Below are 21,416 nucleotides of genomic sequence, written 5' to 3'. Positions count from 1 at the left end.
GTACCGGTATACCTGTGTATACATGATATTCACGTGGATAGGTGGGTGTGGCGAGTGTTAAACTACTCCAAACAACTCGATCAGCATGATCTTCTTACAACAGAGGGATATTTAAGTCCTTCCAGCTCGATCTACATTATTTTCTCTCGTATATCAAGGAATCCACTGTCTACGGAGCCGTAAAAGCGACATGAACGATTAGAAAAAAGTTGTTATCAGAAAAAAAAAAAATAACAACACTACTTCCAAAGTTTCACTGATGTATTTTTTTAATAAGTGGTTCGCACAACTTAGTAAAGATCTCGTGCGCACGACTTAATGAATATCTCGATCGAGAGCACGAGATAATCGACCACTAGAGATGCACAGTTACGTCGTGCACACGAGATCTTTGTTAGGCGTACGACATGATTGTGCAATTCTCTCGTGAGCTCTACTTATTGAAAAAAAAAGCACACCTGACACTTTGAAAGTTATGTGTGTGTGTATTCTTTTTTTTTTTCCTTTAAGTATTTTTTCTAACCATTTTTACGGCTCCATAAAAAGTTGTATGTATGTGTGTTTTATTTCTGCCGGTATTTAAAATTTTTTTCTAACCATGTCAGGACTCCGTAAATGTCCTAATAGGACGGAACTGAATTTTTACGTATTGGCAAGGATAATTCTTTCTTTGTCGGCTTCCTAACTTAGCATATTTATAGACTAGGCCTGCTCTAGAATTCGATAAAACGTAGGCCTAAAAATGTAGGCATAAGCCTTTTTTGTTAGGCCTAGTGTAAACGGCTTGCGTAGACATCAGTGCATGATATCAGCAAAGGCAACAAAAAGTAGGTATATTTATAGAAAAACTTTTGTTCAACATTTTAATTTTTAAAAAAAGTATTAGGCCCATTACCGGCTGATGAAAAATATAATCCATCACACAGAATAGCCTTTACATGTATCCGTAGGCCTATGCAAAGACTGGCCTACCACAGACCTACACATACATGGGTTTATTAAGTAACTGGCTCTGCTTGTGACAAGCTAGCTACATGTGATATTGCGACTTGTTTTCATGTGCAGTAGTTTACTTAACTGAGTTTCAGGTCACGCGATAAACTCGAACCTTTCCGAGAGTGCATAAATGTATAAAGAAAGGTACGAGTCAATACGACGTTGTTGTCATGTGCCTAGCAGACAACTATGGCCTCCGAAGGAAAGGGATGGATTTCAACCTCTGCCTTGTTTCTGGCTGCGATTATCACAGAGTTTGCGCGATGTACAGGACTTCCAGGCTACCCCGTGATATTAGGTAGTACATTTTAACTTTGTACTGTATTTTTAATCCGTATTTCTCAAAGTGGGCGCTGTTTATGGATTAGCTAGCTTGGTTAACATTCAGCTAAACTGCTCTTAAAATGTGCCACTTGCGGTCTCGGACTTGAGATCTGTCACCAACGATTTGCCGCTGCGTTTTCTCAGGCTGATTTTTTTTCGGAGCTTATGAGCTTACGGGTGAATGTAGAAACTTGATGTTTGAAAATTACCTGTGGGGATGTAAACGATCAGTCAATTTACACAGGATTTGTTTAAACCCTTTGTTATCGTTGTTGTTGTTCTTGGCTCTTACGCCATGGCATTTGTCAGAAAATGTGCATATCTGTATTTGACTGTATCATTGTCTCTATTTTGCACAGCATAAGAACCAAACCATCAAGATAAACCTCAGAACACTTGAAATATGCAGTTCATGTCAAGACTACATGCTAATTAAATTATTTGTAATAAGCCGAGTGGACATTTCACGAATCTGGCGATTTCCCGCAGATATGGATGAGACAGGATGGGGGCACTCGCAAACAAACGTAGCTAAAAGGGGAGATCTTACGGTACTTGCTAGACTGAACACACATCTCACATAGCCAGGTCTGTTAGCCCTATGCCATTAGCAGCTGCTGTAAAATCACGCCTTTTTAGCCACGTTGGTTTGTGAGAACCCAAACCCCTCTCGTCTCAACCTGCATGAACTCTCAAGATTCCTGAAATGCCAACTTGGCTTATGATAGGGTATTATCTTGTAAGACAATGGAATGGACAGGGAACATCCAGAACAAAACAACAAAGGTAGGATGCCCTACATTACCACATCATGGTTGATTTACGTGTACATGGCAGGTTTTACCTATATTTGACAAGTATATATTCACATGTTTGTCCATGCCCTTGTCTTTGGGCATAATTAGATTATAAGTGTCAATTATTGATGGTTTTATATATGTGGCATATATTCAAAGTTTAATAACCATTATTTTGAGCCTTTTATTGTTGGGCTATGTTTAGTATAAACCAAGGTATGGTTAAGAACAAATTTGCAGAAAGCAGACTTCAGGAGACTCTTAACAGAGGACCAACAACTAATGGATTGAAAAAGAATTAACTTGTATCATATACATGTATGATGGTCTTCATGTCACTGAGTGTGAAAAGCAGGGATCGTCATCAAATTCTTGCGTATTACGAGTGATGTGCCTGAATATGGGTGATCATGAATACTTCCCAGTTGTTACTCTGATAGAATAATATAATCTAGTTGTTCAAAAGTATAGTATGAAATAAGCAAAGATTAAAGGCGAGAGCACCTGTGTAAGCTATATAAATAATATTCAAGGGCCTAAAGCCTACGATATATATATTTTTAAGATAAATTAATTTTAGGGCTTTGCTTACTTTGAACTATGAACGAGATCAGAGTGTCAGCCACTCTTGTTAAAGAGCTCAATTCATCTGCAACTTCATTTTCAGAATCTGCAACAGGGCAAAAGTAATTGGCCAACAAATCAGTACATGGACATGTAGTTTGTAACTAGAAAGCTCTCAAAGAGATCAAAGGTCTGCTTACAAATTGCCCCATTACAAAGGCACAGTATGTAATCTGCAATTCTGTCTTTGAAATATTCTTGCATCACCAAAACTCTATTTGTCCTTAGCCCAACGTAAACTGTATAAAATTGCATCCAAATCCCGGGTTAACTTTTCCCACTAAGTTGCTGACAGACAGACAGACAAAACCGAAGAAACATGACTTTCTTGGTAGAGACCAGCCTCAGTAGGTCATTTGGTAGAGCGTCCGCTTCATGGGCAGCAGAACCAGTATCAGTCTTGGGTGCTTAAAAAAGAGGAAGTTTTAACTTCCTTGTTTAACTAAGGGGATAGTGCAAATACTTATTGACAGGTATCAGTATAATTGTTCATGTGAGGAGGCTTACTTACCTTTGGAATGTCATCTCGATGAAGCAGCACTAGATAAAAGAGCGGTGGAAATCCACCCTGCAACAAGGAGGCACATCACACATATGTGCACTCTAAGGACTCCTTTGCAGTCCTTTGACTGAAAAATTGTTAAGTACAACATTAAATCCCAAGCACACACTCACTCACTCTTTGGTAGAGATATTAAATTCTAATTTTGAGTCAGGTTTAGCTAGAGGAAGCCAAGGTAATATCTCAATGGCTTGTCCTTATTCTCAATTATTTCCTTATCCGGATATTGTTTCCCGGTGTTGCATAATGAGGAAGAGCTTTTCGATGGAAATAAGAGTATTGCCTGAAATTCTGACTTATTTTACACAAAGGCAATGTTTTCATAACATTTCAGTTCACATTTAAATGTTCTTTTCAGTGTCATTCTTTTGATTTTAATGGTAATAATTTTTCTGAATTGCAATAAATTCAATTAAAAACTAGAATGGGTCTGCGAACAGCAGATCCTAGGGCGGCATCCCAGATCGGATCGGTGACATTTTCCCCACCCAATAATACACGGCCCTTGTAACATCAAGTTTATGTAAATGTCCCGAATGTGGTAAATCTGCCTTACGATATTCTTTGAAAACGTGCATGTCCTGTGTTTGTTGACAGAGATCAAAGATTTTTAGCACACATAGAGTACATGTGCAGCACTTTGCACTTAATGTTGTTCAGCTTTACAGCTGTAACGGTATTCTCTCACCAGACCTCCAAATATGGTGAAAAATTGTGTTTTTGCGTTTTGATCGCAGTTTGCTGCAAAACTGTACGTCGCCATCAAGAAATAAGTCCAAATTCATCATCAGGACGTCAAACTACGTCGGGTAGCATACTTACAATATTCGTGTGTTCATCCTAGTCGCAAATGCATTTAAAATGCATGAAATAACATGGGGACGTCAAAGTGCCAAAAATGGCCTTGGCCAATTTTTCAAGCCCTGCAACTCCCACGTTTATTATGACAGTTCAACGATTTTCAACACGCGTAGAGTACCCATATAGCCCTTTGCACTCAATCATTTTCAGCTCCACAGCTGCAGCGGTTTTGTGTCATGTGACCTCCAAACATGGGCGAAAATTGCACTTTTTCGCACTTTCTTGGCAATTGGCGACAAAACCATGCTTCGGAGAAAGGAAAAACAACCAGATTCGTCATCAGAACATCCAACTACGCCTAGCAGCCTACTTAAAACCTTGAAATTCACAACATTTTCATCACCTGCCAAATTGGCTAAGCTGAGATTGAACTCTGACATGACTGACAGCGGTAAGAGAAAAGAAAGAAAGAAAAAACAAAGTTTGTACTTTCATGTCTCAATCCACGACCTGCCATGCACAGACTCAGTGCTCTACTGATATCAAGGCCGTTGTCAGAAAGTCAACACCTGGACCAGGGCACATGTCGATATCTGTCAATCACCCTGGCCTGGTTAGCTTATGGTAAAAAAGACAAGGCTTGCGCAAAACAAAGTTAACTTTTACAGGTCCACGTCATTTGCTGTTGTAGTTAGAATTCTACTCCATCTAATAGACTACTGTATACATGTAGCTGAATGTCATCCTACAACCGTTTCAGGAGATCACGGACAGTGTAGCTGAAAGCATCAGGTCAAATACTATAAACCTAGTCCAGTCCCCATCTAACTCCATGTTAAAGCAGTGGGATTCCCATCTTTTTCTGAAGAAAAAACGGTGTTGTCATTTAAATGCTTCTAGCGAAAAAACTATTGATCGGAGCTCAAATCCGTTGACGAATGCTCAAAAGAGCATGTCTTGGGCTACATTGTGGTGCAGGTTGCACATTTCTAGCTGCCATAGTTCTCGAGTTACAGGTCATTGAAGTTATGTAATTTTGTTGACGTTTTTGCGTATATCTCAAAAGTTACACAGATATGCAAAAAATAAAAGCAGATTCGGAATCAGCAGCTCAAATACATCAGAATACATTGAGAACAATTGACATTTCAGAACTTTTTGTGACGTCACAACTTCGACCAGTGGCGGACTTCCAGAGTTTTGACCGGAAGGAAACCATTTTTGCAAACTTTTTATAACTCGTGACCTTCTAGTTTCATGTCGAATTTGAAAAGAATCAGTTCAGTGGTTCTTGTGAAGAAGATTTTACACAAAGGTTTTACACAAAATTCAATATGCTGGCCGAACCACGTGACATAGAAAAAAAATGGAGAATTTGTCCCGAGATATTCACCGCCAGAATATATGAACAAAATTTGGGACTTCTACGTTGAACGGCGTAAAAGTTTCCTTGCTAACAAAGTCGGTGGAAAAAAAAAGTAATGATAATAAGAAGAAAAAAACAGAACGATTACAATAGCGATCAGGAAGAACGGGATCCCTAAAAATGTATTGGGAAATATATATGGGAAAATATCAAAAATTGTTAATTAACCATCAAGGTCAAGCCAAATCTAGGAAAGCAAAGATTGAATGCTCTGATCCCAGAGCTTACGAAACTTCAAATTTATGAGATACAAATCTAAATGCTATGAGAGCTAATATGCGAGACTCTGAATGAATGAAATTTATGTGTGTGTGTAATCAGCCATTGAATTGGAGGTGTGATGTTATGCTCCCATGTCTAACACACTTCTGAAACAATTTCTGAAACATTGAAGCGAATTTGTGTCACACTTTCCAAAGTAAAATTGCTTCTGTTGGATATCACTCTCACTGTTAGTATGTACCCATGAAACATTGTTAATCCAGTCAAATATAACAAACAATGTGACAGAAAGCTACCATACTTCATTGTTTCATGTGGTGAATTGCTTGATGTCATCTCAGCTAATGATTCCTTTCAAGAAATGTGTCCCAATCAAAAGTTGAAGAAAATGTCTTCATAGAATCCGTTCATTAAAGAGGATTACCTCCCTTTCCTGACTCCCAGGAGGGATAAAGGCGATGGGCAGGAGTCTGCCAGTTGTATGATGTGTTGGTTTATATAAAATGGACAATAGACAAGTGTCTGTTTATTTAAAAAAAAATAATATGAGTTGGAAATGGGTTGAAGTGGCATTATCGATGTTGACAATATGTCAATTTTTAGAGGTGTTGGTGTTGGCAAGTTTTAATGTGTATCAAATTTTAGTGTCAGAATTGTAGAGTAGAGTATCGAAATGTTCTTGTATTTGGCCGTGTATTAATCAAACACCTGCTCAAAAAGCGCAGAGGAAAGCTTGTGTAAGTGTAAGAAATGTACCTCAGTAACTATAGCATGGTGATGCATTCTGCCAGTAACTACAGCATGATGATGCACTCTGCCAGTAACTACAGCATGATGATGCACTCTATCAGTAACTACAACATGATGATGCACTCTGCCAGTAACCACAACATGATGATGTACTTGGCCGTTAACTATAGGGTGATGATGCACTCTGCCTGTAACTACAGCATGATGATGCACTTGGCCGTTAACTACAGCATGATGATGCACTCTATCAGTAACTACAACATGATGATGCATTCCGCCAGTAACCACAACATGATGATGCACTTGGCCGTTAACTATATGGTGATGATGAACACTGCCTGTAACTACAGCATGATGATGCACTTGGCCAGTAACTACAGCATGATGATGAACTCTGCCTGTAACTACACCATGATGATGCACTCCGCCAGTAACTACAGCATGATGTTGCATTCTGCCAGTAACCACAACATGAGGATGCACTCTATCAGTAACTACAGCATGATGATGCACTCCGCCAGTAACTACAGCATGATGATGCACTCCGCCAGTAACTACAGCATGATGATGCACTTGGCCGTTAACTATAGGGTGATGATGAACTCTGCCTGTAACTACAGCATGATGATGCACTTGGCCAGTAACTACAGCATGATGATGCACTTGGCCGTTAACTACAGCATGATGATGCACTCTGCCAGTAACCACAACATGATGATGCACTTGGCCGTTAACTATAGGGTGATGATGAACTCTGCCTGTAACTACAGCATGATGATGCACTTGGCCAGTAACTAAAGCATGATGATGCACTCGGCCAGTAACTACAGCATGATGATGCACTCTGTCTGTAGCCACGGCATGATGATGCACTTGGCCAGTAACTACAGCATTATGATGCACTCTGCCAGTAACTGCAGCGTAATGATGCACTCTGCCTGTAACCACGGCATGGTGATGCACTCTGCCAGTAACTACAGCATGATGATGCACTCGGCCAGTAACTACAGCATGATGATGCACTCGGCCAGTAACCACAGCATGGTGATGCACTTGGCCAGTAACCACAGCATGGTGATGCACTCGGCCAGTATCTACAGCATGGTGATGCACTTGGCCAGTAACTAAAGCATGATGATGCACTCTGCCAGTAACTACGGCATGATGATGCACTTCACCTTTGCAGTGCTGTAGGGACAGTGTAGGTAGGTGGAGGGAAAAATTTTCCTTCCTGTGTTAAAAGTGGTGGTTGTTTTATCAGGTTTGGTATCTACAAATAACATTTGACATGTATACATTTGTCACGGAAGTAGATAGGGTGTGTTAGTTGAATCACAGCCTCAAATAAAAACCATTGTAATCCCTCAGCTTCAACCGTCTGGGTGGCAGGAAACAGTTGAGTGTGCTTATGTACTTGTGTAACTGTGATACGATATTTTTTTGTCCTTAAAGTTTGCTGCAGATCTCTGCATGTGTGTCACAAGTGGAAGAGTTGCATAAGCTGTTTGACCTGGCATATGGAGAGAAAGAAGCGTAGAGTTTTGTAACAGAGCACATGTGCATTGTGTAGTATTCATCCTGTCCTCGGGGGGTGGGGGTGGGGGTGGGGGGGGGGGGTGGGATCATCAGGGGACTAATTAATTTAGGTCAGACAAAAATGTGTGCTATAATTCTCACACTGGTGTATTTTGTTGTCAGTTTTCGGTGCTTCATGAAGTTCACATTCGTCTATGCTAAATTCTCACGTAGGCCTACAGTATCCATGTCATTTTCATTGTACATGTAACAGTCCTATGTGTTGTGAGTGTTCTATATCAGTAATTGCCCGCATTATGTACATGTCATTGATGAAAATGAGCATCTTGCTGACTACAGATTTATGTGACTGATATCTGGTCATTTTCCAGGCTTAAATACTGCAATTGTTCATTGTGGATATTGCATTGAGGCTAAATATACCGACAAATCAGTATTGATGGTCCAGACCAGTTTATTGATGTGTACATATATCATAACCATCTGTTACCCGTACTGCTCACCTGTACAGTGCTATGCTGTTAGCTGGCTGATGTATATGAAACCCTGGCATAGTCAATGTGCCCAACATGGACATAGGGGAGCAGGATATCCATAAATAACTGGCTGACTTTCACTTTGCCATTACATCAGTCATGTTTGGCACTATAGTCTATTTCTGATAGCCAGTTGCCTGTCTGGGAAATCGGTCCTACTCACTACCAGTATAGGGTTTTGTTAGTGACACGTAACACCACAACATCTATACATTGATATGTTGAAGGCCTATATTATTGCTAGGAAAATGCAGATAAAATACTTCTTCTAATATGTAATGTTAGACTCCATAAGCCTGGTTTCGATGTCAAGAGCTCATTGCTTTGGGTGATGTCAAAATTATTATCCCCATTTCTTTGGGATGCAACAAGAATGATATTGAAATAAAGCGCCCTCTATGCTCTTTTCATACTTAAACATTCGTATCATCTGACATGAGAATACTGCACTATAAATGTAGATTTGAAAGTCAAGGTGTCTGTAAGCCCGTTCACACCATTAGATTTGGTTTATTTATTTGATTGGTATTTTATGCCCTACTGAAAAATATTTCACTTAATAAAATGGTAGCCAGCATTGTGGGAGGGAAAGGAGCATTAGATTTGATGGTCCCTATGAAGTAAGCACGAACAGAATACATATGTACATATATTAGAAAGTTTAAATGAGTCCTGATTGGCTCATGTGAGAGTACCACTTTAGCACTCAGTCCTGATTGGCTCGTGTGGGAGCACCACTTTAGCACCAAGTCCTGATTGGCTCATATGAGAGTACCACTTTAGCACCAAGTCCTGATTGGCTCATGTGAGAGCTCCACTTTAGCACCGTCCTGATTGGCTTGTGTGAGAGCACCACTTGAGCTGAGTACATGTAAGTCGTGGATGTATTTTTTGAATTTGAACATACTTGTACAACAAATTATCTTGTATATATACATTTAGCATTGTATTAAATTTACTGTAGTATCTTGCCTTTTATGACAAAGAAAAATGTGTTGTATTAATTCTACTCTCATGCTTAATTGTTTCTCTAATTTTAGTGCCTGGGGATGGAGGAAGCCAATTTCTGGCCAAGTTAAACAAGACTTCGGCGCCTCATGTTTACTGTAGTAAAAAAAACCAAAGACTATTTTAGCTTATGGCTGAACCTTGAAGAGCTGGCACCATTTGTATTGGATTGCTTTGTTGATAACATGAGGTAAATTGTTGTGTTGCTCTATGTTGCTATTTGTTTTACATGTATGTACCATGGTTCATTTTACTAACATATTAACATTGTTTTCCTTTAACAGTTCCTGGTGATGGTGGATCTCAGTTTAAGGCCAAACTGAATAAGCCTAGTGTCCCACACATATACTGTACCAAAACTACAAAGAAGTATTTTGATCTTTGGGTAAATGTAGTAGAGCTGGCTCTGACAGTGCCATGCTTTGTGGATAACATGAGGTACATGTATCAGATTTTAAAAGTGCCCTTCAAACCTGCATATTCAAACCAGTGCCTTCATGCTTATGTTAAGATCTAAGTTGTTTGAGGGAAGTTTTTTAAAGGCTATATCGACTTGCCACAAACGTTTTTCGTGCATAAATAGCTTCACTCTCTGTTAATTAAAAACAGCACATGACTATTGACAGAACTATTGTCATTATTTTTATACAAAGTTAAGTGAAAGTTGACAGGGACGTACATGTACAGTCACTCTACACTGATTTCTTGATATAAATGTACTATTGGAAACTTTATTTCATAAACTTGTGAAAGGGGGTTTTGTGTATATTTATTCGGGTTTGCCTCATTTTTGTTTAAAATACATGTACATGTATTTGTAAATTGCCATAATGAAAATGATTTAGCAATTGATGTAAACGTAACCTTTCGTTGAGAACACCACCTGTGTTTACAAATTACCAGTATGTGTTAAAATCACCCAAAATGTTGTTCAGACAGAACAGACAAAAAACTGGACCATCCACTCTTTGGTTATTGCAGGGCTTTTGACATTTTCAATTGATTGTTTACAAGTACATGTACATGTGGGTTCAGAAAGGCATCATCTGCAGCCCTGACATGCCTGAGAAAATCATCTGGAGTTCTCATTAAACATTTACTTGACACAAATTCCCATTACTGCACTTGTTTTTTTTTTATTCCATTTACCTGCAAAGCATCACCATTGCCTGCCATACTGTACCTGCTGCCGTAGCAGTACCCAAATTAAGAGCTAATCCTCCCTGGTGGGTTAATAGATACCCAAACCCTGGCAGGTGTATAGTACCCTTTTACCTTACTATTCGCTCTTATCATTAACCTCTGCTTAACACCATCCTTTCCTTGATAAAAATTTGTTTGTTCATGATGTTAGTAAAAGATCTTTATAACCACTGAAAGTCTTTTGGGGCAGTAAGCCTCTGATTGGTTTGTATCCCTGAAGGCTCAAAAGCAGAAACATTATACAAGTACACCTGCTAAAAAGACTGGGTGATCTGGAGTGAGGATCACAAAGTTTGTCTTCTGTGTGAATGTTTGGTTGTGTTCAGATCTTTAGTAGTGTTCATGTAATGTGGAGTTTTCCTTTCTTATTATCATAATTAATTCTGTTCGTGGCCTGTGTACATTAAGTCAATGTGCGCCAAAAATGGTGAGGTGAAAAAGAGGTCTCTACAAAGCCCACACTGGCTCCACCCTACAACAGGCCTGGTTATATTTTTTCAAGCTTATCTAGCTGCTATGTAACTCTTAAAACATCTATTGATTAAACAAATTATTTTACATTGTCTTGTCATGTTATCATATTTTATAGCAAAATGAATTAAGTTATGTGTTGTGCTAAGATTATACATGTGAATGTCATTTTCATAAACTTTTTTTTAATGTGTTGAGCCATGGGATGCAACTGAAAAAAGTCTTTGGAATCTTTGATTTTCTTTTGGATATTTGTATTGATAGACTGTCATGATTTATGCAGTCTGATGATATACATGTAGGACTTGTAAAAATGTTTCAGCCTGTATTGTGACATGGTTGTCCAGGTATTTGTTTGTTTCGTGTTTCAGACTGGTGTATGACAACAAGACTCACACGACTGACAATTCTCCAGGGGTGGACATCAAAATCCCAGGTTTTGGGAACACGTCTTCCGTGGAATGGTTGGACCCCTCCCAGTTGAAACAAAGTATGCTCTCCAGTAACTACACCTTTAATACCAACACCAGTGTGCTGCTAGTGGCACACTCCTAAACTTGATTATGGCACACTATTTTGTTTGCAGCACACTTGCCGCAAAACAGCAAAGAGGAATATGAAATCTATCTGTCCATATCTAAATCTTTTGGCATGACTTCTATAACTTTAGAGCCTCTTCAGTTTTGTTGATTTTTCGTCTCTACTACCAAAGGATAAGTTTATTGAAACTTCACTTTATAATTTAAAGAGTGGTGCCCCATTTTGTGACCAGTTTTTGTATTTCATCACTGTATTTGAAAAACTGCTTCACTTTACATGTAGGAGTTTGACATGGGGCGACACCAAGCCTAGTCCCTGTATATTGCGCATCTCCTCATTTACATGTAGCAGTTTGACATTGGGCAACACCAAGCCTGAGGTGCCTTTCAATTACACATCTCATCACTTTACATGTAGGAGTTTGACATTGGGCGACACCAAGCCTGAGGTGCCTTTCAATTACACATCTCATCACTTTTCATGTAGGAGTCTGACATGGGGCGACACCAAGCCTGAGGTGCCTTTCAATTACGCATCTCATCACTTTACGTGTAGGAGTCTGACATGGGGCGACACCAAGCCTGAGGTGCCTTTCAGTTACGCATCTCATCACTTTACATGTAGGAGTCTGACATGGGGCGACACCAAGCCTGAGGTGCCTTTCAATTACACATCTCATCACTTTACATGTACATGTAGCAGTTTGACATGGGGCGACACCAAGCCTGAGGTGCCTTTCAATTACGCATCTCATCACTTTACATGTAGGAGTCTGACATGGGGCGACACCAAGCCTGAGGTGCCTTTCAATTACGTATCTCATCACTTTACATGTAGCAGTTTGACATGGGGCGACACCAAGCCTGAGGTGCCTTTCAGTTACGCATCTCATCACTTTACATGTAGAGGTCTGACATGGGGCGACACCAAGCCTGAGGTGCCTTTCAGTTACGCATCTCATCACTTTTCATTTAGGAGTTTGACATGGGGCGACACTAAGCCTGAGGTGCCTTTCAATTACACATTTCATCACTTTTCATGTATGAGTTTGACATGGGGCGACACCAAGCTTAACTGTCCATTACTTATCTCGCTGTTGTTTTGGTTCCAGCCTCCTATTTTGCGCCTATCGTGGAGGCCTTAATAGCGGCTGGCTATGAGAGGGGGAAGTCTGTCAGAGGAGCTCCATACGACTTCAGGAAGGCTCCAAGTAAGCACAACATTTGACACACGACTGGAAAAACGGTTTTGTATGGGTTCATGAAGTACTTTGGGAATTCATATGATAGCTTTTTTCCAGCCGTGTCAGTAGACATTCATGCGTGTATTTCCAAGTTTGTCCTACAAGACCTACAATACATTCTCCTGATTCACAATGTCAGCGACATCAAGTTCATTACATCACAGTTTATACTTGATAACATTTCATGTACTTTCATTTTGATGTCTCTCTGCACCTACATATTGATGTAATTAGTTCAGACTGTAGACGTGCATATTATTTGCATACATTTGAAGTATAAAGAGGGCCTATTGTCAATACACAAGCATTAGATTTAGTGTTAACTTCCCTTGAGATTTGAAAAACACAGCCTATGGACATGTACATGTATAAGCAAGGTTTGATGTCAAGGTGGAATGTCAAGGTTTGATGTCAGGGTGGGAAGTCAAGGTGGGACGTTAAGGTGGGATGTCTAGTTTTGATGTCAAGGTGGGGTGTCAAGATGGAATGTCAAGGTTGAATGTTAAGGTGGGATGTCAAGGTTTGATGTCGAGGTGGAATGTAAAGGTGGAATGTCAGGGTTTAATATCAAGGTTTGATGTCAAGGTGGAATGTCAAGGTTTGATGTCTAGGTGGGATGTCAAGGTTTAATGTCAAAGTGAAAGGTCAAAGTTTGATGTCAAGGTGGGATGTCAAGGTGGAATGTTGAGATTTGATGTCAGGGTGGAAGGTCAAGGTTTGATGTTGAGGTTTGATGTTGAGGTTTGATGTCAAGGTGGAATGTCAAGGTGGGATGTCAAGCACTCTTTCATATACATATATAAACACACAGCTTGTGGACATGTACGTGAAGTAGGAAGGTGTGATTTCTAGGTGGGATGTCAAGGTGGGATGCAGGGGTTTAACCAGGTGAGGGTGTCTCGCTTGAGTGACCCAAGACCAATAGGCTGGGGTGAGGGGCCTATCTCCAGGACCCTATATCACCGGAGATGCAATCTGAAGGCGTTCAGATGTCTATAGTGGACAAAACTTAGTCAAACCACTGTTCTTCATGTTGTCATCATTTTTGTTATTTCCTCTGAAAATTTTACATGGTCATGTGACTAGGGTTCTTTTATTACAGATATATGTACTATGTCTTTGTCTTTGCACAATAGGCAAATGTCATTAAAGCCTTCTTCGCCTCTGCATCAGTGGCTTAGTACATGTATTTTTTAGCATGATCACGGAGCCTGACAGTTAGATTGATGGTTTAAATAAAAAGGAATTACACTAAACAAATACGGTGACTTTAAGTTGGATGTGATTTTTGGTTGCACTGGCCACTGCGAATGATACTTATGTGGAATTTATACAGGGGACCGACATCAACAAAACTGAAAGTAAACCAGACCTGAAATTTCTCATGCCCTCAGTCCACTCACCCTCTCTGACTGTATACTTTCAATTTCAGTGTGTTGTCAGACTGACAGTAACTTAGCCACGCGAACGTTTTCGTTCAGCCTGTAGAAAACTTTTTTTTTGTTTCGGTACACCTTTGTTTTTTTTCTCGTCATTTTGACGTTACCTACACTGACTCAGCAGTCCACTTCCAACATGTCCGATGAAGCCATTGCTGTCTATGTCAGCACCAGCGTGTGCCTAGAGTTCTACATCAAACTCCAAATTAGAATCCTCTTCGGTGTCTGAGTGTACACTACCACGAGTTGAAGCTTTGTTGAAGACGGACATTATCTTACCAGATTTATCAGAGCCACGTTTTGACATCTTCCAATTTCAGCGCTTATATACATGTGGTTCAATGCTTCCTATACATTTCGTGTGCGTGGATCGAGTCTTGAATGTACTAATGATAAGAAATTACAAAAGTATTAAATCTTTCGGTAGATGTAAAATATATTTTAATATGCCAAAAGTTTATGGAAATAATCTTTTATCTAGGGAATGAGATTTAAGACAATTTCACCGCACTTGGTACTTTAGCAAAGGAAGACAACTCCTTGTCTGGCTAATACCGACTCTGGTTGGATAACTAAGTCACGTGGATTTTAAAACATTTCGGCTCGGTAGGCTTTCTTAAACTATCATAGTGTTCAGCTAAGTGATTTTAAAATACCGCCTAACAAGGAATAAGGACAGAATAACAAGGTATGGACATTTCATGTTTTACTGAATTGTAGACCGTCTCAACATACACCTATTTAGCTGGAAAATAATCTGGCTTCCATCTCAAATTCGCTCTCCCGGTTTCATTATCGCACGCCTAGTTTGCCCATCGCACGGAGATGTATGGCTGGCTAAATCCTTGGTGGGATATCAAGTACTCTTTCATATATCTCCACAGATGAGTTTGGTCCATTTCTGAAGAACCTGACACAGCTGGTGGAGGAGACATACAGGATCAATGGGAACAAGAAGGTGATGTTTGTGGCCCACAGCATGGGCAATCCCACCGTCCTGTACTTCCTGAACCACCAGTCCCAGGCTTGGAAGGACAAGTTTATCCAGGGCTTCATCACCCTGGCTGGGGTGTGGGGCGGGGCCATCAAACCTATACGCCTCATGGCCTCAGGTAAGGACATGTAGATGATAAGGTTTCATCACACTGGCTGGGGTGTGGGGTGGGGCCATCAAACCTTTGTGCCTCATGGCCTCAGGTAAGGACATGCAGATGATAAATAAGGCTTCATCACCCTGGCTGAGGTGTGGGGCGGGGCCATCAAACCTCTGTGCCTCATGGCCTCAGGTAAGGACATGCAGATGATAAATAGGGCTTCATCACACTGGCTGGGGTGTGAGGAGAGGCCATCAAACCTCTGTGCCTCATGGCCTCAGGTGAGAGTAGATGATAAATAAGGCTTCATCACACTGGCTGAGGTGTGGGGCGGGGCCATCAAACCTCTGTGCCTCATGGCCTCAGGTAAGGACATGCAGATGATAAATAGGGCTTCATCACACTGGCTGGGGTGTGAGGAGAGGCCATCAAACCTCTGTGCCTCATGGCCTCAGGTAAGGACATGTAGATGATAAGGTTTCATCACACTGGCTGAGGTGTGGGGCGGGGCCATCAAACCTTTGTGCCTCATGGCCTCAGGTAAGGACATGCAGATGATAAATAAGGCTTCATCACGCTGGCTGAGGTGTGGGGAGGAGCCATCAAACCTTTGTGCCTCAAGGCCTCAGGTAAGGACATGCAGATGATAAATAAGGCTTCATTATGCTGGCTGGGGTGTGGGGCGGGGCCATCAAACCTCTGTGCCTCATGGCCTCAGGTAAGGACATGCAGATGATAAATAAAGCTTCATCATGCTGGCTGGGGTGTGGGGCGGGGCCATCAAACCTCTGTGCCTCATGGCCTCAGGTAAGGACATGCAGATGATAAGGTTTCATCACACTGGCTGAGGTGTGGGGCGGGGCCATCAAACCTTTGTGCCACATGGCCTCAGGTAAGGACATGCAGATGATAAATAAGGCTTCATTATGCTGGCTGGGGTGTGGGACGTTGCCATCAAACCTTTGTGCCTCAAGGCCTCAGGTAAGGACATGCAGATGATAAATAAGGCTTCATCATGCTGGCTGGGGTGTGGGGCTGGGCCATCAAACCTCTGTGCCTCAAGGCCTCAGGTAAGGACATGCAGATGATAAATAAGGCTTCATCACCCTGGCTGGGGTTTGGGGAGAGGCCATCAAACCTTTGTGCCTCATGGCCTCAGGTAAGGACATGCAGATGATAAATAAGGCTTCATCACACTGGCTGAGATGTGGTTAGGGGCCATCAAACCTCTGTGCCTCATGGCCTCAGGTAAGGACATGTAGATGATAAGGTTTCATCACACTGGCTGGGGTGTGGGGCGGGGCCATCAAACCTCTGTGCCTCATGGCCTCGGGTAAGGACATAGATGATAAATAAGGCTTCATCACACTGGCTGAGATGTGGGGAGAGGCAATCAGACCTCTGTGCCTCGTGACCTCAGGTAAGGACGTAGATCATAAATAAGGCTTCATCACGCTGGCTGGGGTTTGGGGAGAGGCCATCAAACCTCTGTGCCTCATGGCCTCAGGTGAAAGTAGATGATAAATAAGGCTTCATTACACTGGCTGAGGTGTGGGGAGAGGCCATCAAACCACTGTGCCTCATGGCCTCAGGTGAGAGTAGATGATAAATAAGGCTTCATCACACTGGCTGAGGTGTGGGGAGAGGCCATCAAACCACTGTGCCTCATGGCCTCAGGTGAGAGTAGATGATAAATAAGGCTTCATCACACTGGCTGAGGTGTGGGGAGAGGCCATCAAACCACTGTGCCTCATTGCCTCATTTAAGGACAAACACACGCAAAGTAGGTTCACTTTAGGTGAAATAAAGGTGTAATCACACATACATGTATACAAAATATAGAACACACATTTTCCAAGGAGCCAGAATAATTACTCAATTGTCCTCATGGAGACCAGTAATCAAGAATCATCAATGAAAATGTTTCAGGTGTAAAATGAGAGTAGGCATTGGTGCTTGAGTTGTGAGGAGCGTGTGTTTGCAGTTGAATAGTTCAGTGTGAGCAATTCTCACGTGTGCAACTGAACTGTTTTCGTCATTGCCATACAGTGCACATATTTAGCACATGGTGTACATGTATGCTGGCTTGCTCCATTGTCCACTGCCTACTTTGCAACTCTTTTATTTAAGTGCTGTTTGTTCCATTTATCCTGGCAGGTGACAGCCTGGGTGTGATATTTGTGAACCCTCTGAGTGTGCGTCCAGAACAGCGTAGTATGCCAAGTACAGCCTGGCTCATGCCTTCAGACAAATTCTGGAATGCCAGTGAGGTAGTGGTTATCTCCCCTTACCGTAACTACACAGTGAAGGACTATGCTGCATTTTTCTCTGACATTAAGTACAATACGGGCTATCTGATGTGGAAGGACACATCTCGGCTAATCTACGACCTGACGCCACCAGGGGTGGAGGTGTTTTGTCTGCACGGTAAGAACATTTCCACCCCTGGTGTGCTAGAGTACACAGTGAAGACCTGGCACGACAGCCAGCCCAAGGTTCACCCAGACAATGGAGATGGTACAGTGAACATGAGGAGCCTGCTGGGGTGTCTGCGCTGGATGGGCAATCAGAAACAAGCCGTTCACCATCAGATGTTTGAGAAGGCCGAGCATATGGCTATCCTTCAGAATCCGGAAGTCATCAACTTTATCAAGAAAACAGTGCTGTTTAGTTGACATCCACAACCAAGAAGTCATCAATGTAATCAAGAAATCAGTACTGTTTGGTTGACATCCACAACCAAAATGTCATCAGCTTGATCAAGAAAACAGTACTGTTTTGGTTATCCACATGCAAGACGTCACCAACTTTAGGAAAAGACCCAGACTGTTTTGGATGACAGACTATACAGCAGAAAGAATTCTAGTAACGTCTTGGTCCACAACCGAGACCTCATCAACCTTAGAGGGAAAACCTTGCTGTTTGACACACTGGAGTGCTGAATTTTAGAGACATTCGCAGACAATCATCAGCCTACATTATAACTCATCTAAGCTGGAGTTTATTTTCTTGTACTTTTTTCAAGAATTTCATTTCAAGTTTGTCACAGGGAATTTGGACACTGATGTTGTGAAGAAATGTGTACATACATATAGTTTCTATCAATTAGACTATCAATTACCTCATCTTTTACTAGTATTTAGAATGTAGTGGTCTCAGGTAAAATCAGTTGGTGGCTGTTATACTAACTCTTACAGTTCACCACCAGGTGCTGTTGTTTGATTAAATGTCTTTATCAGTTAAAAAACAAAAGTGAAAATTAAGAACAACATCCTCACAGGTGTAAGCTCAAACCTCACCATGAATCCGATCTTATGCATTTACAGTCTTGGTGGATTCATCCAAGCTTGGCCTAGTTCCTTACCTTTGTGTAGACTTTGCGTATCAGTAAAATATTCAAGAGTGTGTGGTAAAACTCCTATAAAACATGGAAATAAGTGAAATAAATTTACAAAGTTTGGTATGCCCAGAAGTTTAGTACAACATTTGATAGGTGAAGAATAAGTGTTAATATAAAACTCAGAATGGTTTAGAACTGAAATCAGACCCGTAAATCTCTGTTTCCCTAAAGTTTCTCTGGCTGTCTCAGCTATGTTGTGACTGCTCTCTCCTCTCTTTGAAGAAATTAAGACTTTAGCATACATGGACCTGTTTATATTACAAATTATTTGTACACATTTTGGATAAATAATTAGCCTCAAAAACATCCTGTGCGCATCCTGGTAAAAGATTACGCTAGATTATTAAAGAGAAAGAAACACAAGTCAGGCCAGTGTTAGAACAGGCAGTATGGATACCTGATACAGCTGTCGGAAACCATTAAAGGAGAAGAAAACTTAAAATAACGACACTATAGTCTGAAAAGAGCACATTTTTTTCTATCTGCTGGTGCCTGCTGCATAATTTTGCGCTTTTTCCTCGCCGATCACGTAAAGTCTGAAAACAGCTGACAACAAAAAAGCTCACATAAATCGTGTCCTCCATCTTAAACAAACTGTAATTTATGCTGGGGGTGTGTTGCCTCTCAGCCAATGAGAGTCGTTAATACTACCGGCTTGTTCGTGTAAACTCGGAACCTACGTCCAACATTCCGGTTTCCCGATCGTCAAGCGGAAAACGAACTGTACTGTTCGCTACCTTCTGGGAAGAAGAGTTCTACCGGAAATGTACGAACTGGACTTCGGCGGTTTCCGACGGCAATTCTCCTCCTAACACAGAAGACTTCAGGACTAGTTCTTAGGCAAATGGAGTCGCCCACAGCGGATTTTGGCGCTGACTTTATTGATAATTTATCAACTTGAGGTACATGTAACAATTTTTTTATGGCATGCACCTGCGAGAAAATGCATACTCTTTTCAATAATATTTGTTTGATATTACAATTTTCTTCTCCTTTAATCTACTGAGCATATTCTTCAATCTTTTCTTGTATATTTGTATATATCCTGGACTCTGTGCCACAGGTTTTGTATCATTACACCTTTATAATAAGAGTAAAGTTGAAACTGGAAACTGGAGGATGTAAAATTACATGGGCAATGTTCAACAGATTTGGCACAGCGCAGAAAAACATTTTAACATTCTAACAGAAATCTGTATTGATATGCCAGATTTACATGAAACTGGCAAAGATGTTGATTTTTTACAGTACTATGTATAATTTGTTGAGGACAGATTTGTGCAGGCTATTGTAGTGCACTGATCACTATGAATGTATTGTACCGGTACTTTGTTTTTAACCAATTCTCCGTGTGGATATTTGTCTGGTAGTGTATTAGGGGGAATGCTGGCCTAATATCTTGGAATTCATGTGTATTCAGTGTCATTTCAAATGAAAACATGACAAACCAAGATCTATTTTTACACAATATTGTGGTCAGCTTTCTTTCCCATTTTAACCTGGATCAGAGATTTTACATACTAGGTTTATGTTATAAATGTATTGTATCAGATATTTGTGTTTGCCAAAATCTGACCATACTGTTCAGCCTCGATATGGTGTGTGACTGTCTGGCTTTGTGTATAAATTATTTGTACTTTCTTTACCTGAATTAGAAACATGATGTTATATTTATTTTAGGTAAATTTTATCAAATTCTATTTTACGTTGCATTGGTCTACTTCAGTATTGATCACTGTACAAGCTTGCATGTAGTATTCACGGGCATACAATCTATCAATGTTGGACTGCCTCTATCTGGACAGAGTTATGAGTTAGGGTCATGCCTCTGTCTGGACAGAGTTATGAGTTAGGGTCATGCCTCTATCTGGACAGAGTTATGAGTTAGGGTCATGCCTCTATCTGGACAGAGTTATGAGTTAGGGTCATGCCTCTGTCTGGACAGAGTTATGAGTTAGGGTCATGCCTCTATCTGGACAGAGTTATGAGTTAGGGTCATGCCTCTATCTGGACAGAGTTATGAGTTAGGGTCATGCCTCTGTCTGGACAGAGTTATGAGTTAGGGTCATGCCTCTATCTGGACAGAGTTATGAGTTAGGGTCATGCCTCTATCTGGACAGAGTTATGAGTTAGGGTCATGCCTCTATCTGGACAGAGTTATGAGTTAGGGTCATCAGAATTTAGAAAAAGCACCCTAAACTTTGTCAGTTTGTTAGTGATTAGCTATATGAGGGCCTGATTGCACAAACTCTTCAACGTTAGGAGGTAACTGCCATAGCAACATAATGTCTACTGTGGGGCTTGTCGGGATAGTTATGTCCTTGTGGCGGAAGGAGGGCTTTATTCGGACGCATTCAGTGTCCTATAATGCTGAAGCCAACACCACAAAGCCCGGTGAAACATAATGTTGTGACCATGGCGTGGTTTCTTTGTGTGTGTGATGC

At 41.0% G+C, this 21,416-nt stretch overlaps 1 protein-coding gene across 1 annotated transcript; it reads left to right on the top strand.

The window, feature by feature from the left end:
* The first annotated feature begins 1,185 nt into the window (after window positions 1–1,185).
* Window positions 1,186–20,890, top strand: LOC135465510 (phospholipase A2 group XV-like). The gene is made up of 6 exons (XM_064742749.1): window positions 1,186–1,294; window positions 9,867–10,020; window positions 11,628–11,746; window positions 12,908–13,006; window positions 15,363–15,590; window positions 17,730–20,890. Exons 1-6 carry the CDS (start codon window positions 1,186–1,188, stop codon window positions 18,245–18,247), a joined length of 1,227 nt encoding a protein of 408 aa, XP_064598819.1. The 3' UTR covers window positions 18,248–20,890.
* The last annotated feature ends 526 nt before the right edge of the window (window positions 20,891–21,416 follow it).

The sequence above is a fragment of the Liolophura sinensis genome, chromosome 5, assembly GCF_032854445.1.
Source record: "Liolophura sinensis isolate JHLJ2023 chromosome 5, CUHK_Ljap_v2, whole genome shotgun sequence".
Taxonomy (NCBI): Eukaryota; Metazoa; Mollusca; class Polyplacophora; order Chitonida; family Chitonidae; genus Liolophura; species Liolophura sinensis.
This window is presented reverse-complemented; position numbering and strand designations above follow the sequence as displayed.

Excerpts from the sequence above, each read along its gene's own strand:
- LOC135465510 (XM_064742749.1), top strand. The coding sequence starts at position 1,186 with ATGGCCTCCGAAGGAAAGGGATGGATTTCAACCTCTGCCTTGTTTCTG. Across the intron at positions 1,295-9,866 it reads AGGCTACCCCGTGATATTAG|TTCCTGGTGATGGTGGATCT; the intron begins GTAGTACATTTT and ends TTCCTTTAACAG. Across the intron at positions 11,747-12,907 it reads CCCCTCCCAGTTGAAACAAA|CCTCCTATTTTGCGCCTATC; the intron begins GTATGCTCTCCA and ends TTTTGGTTCCAG.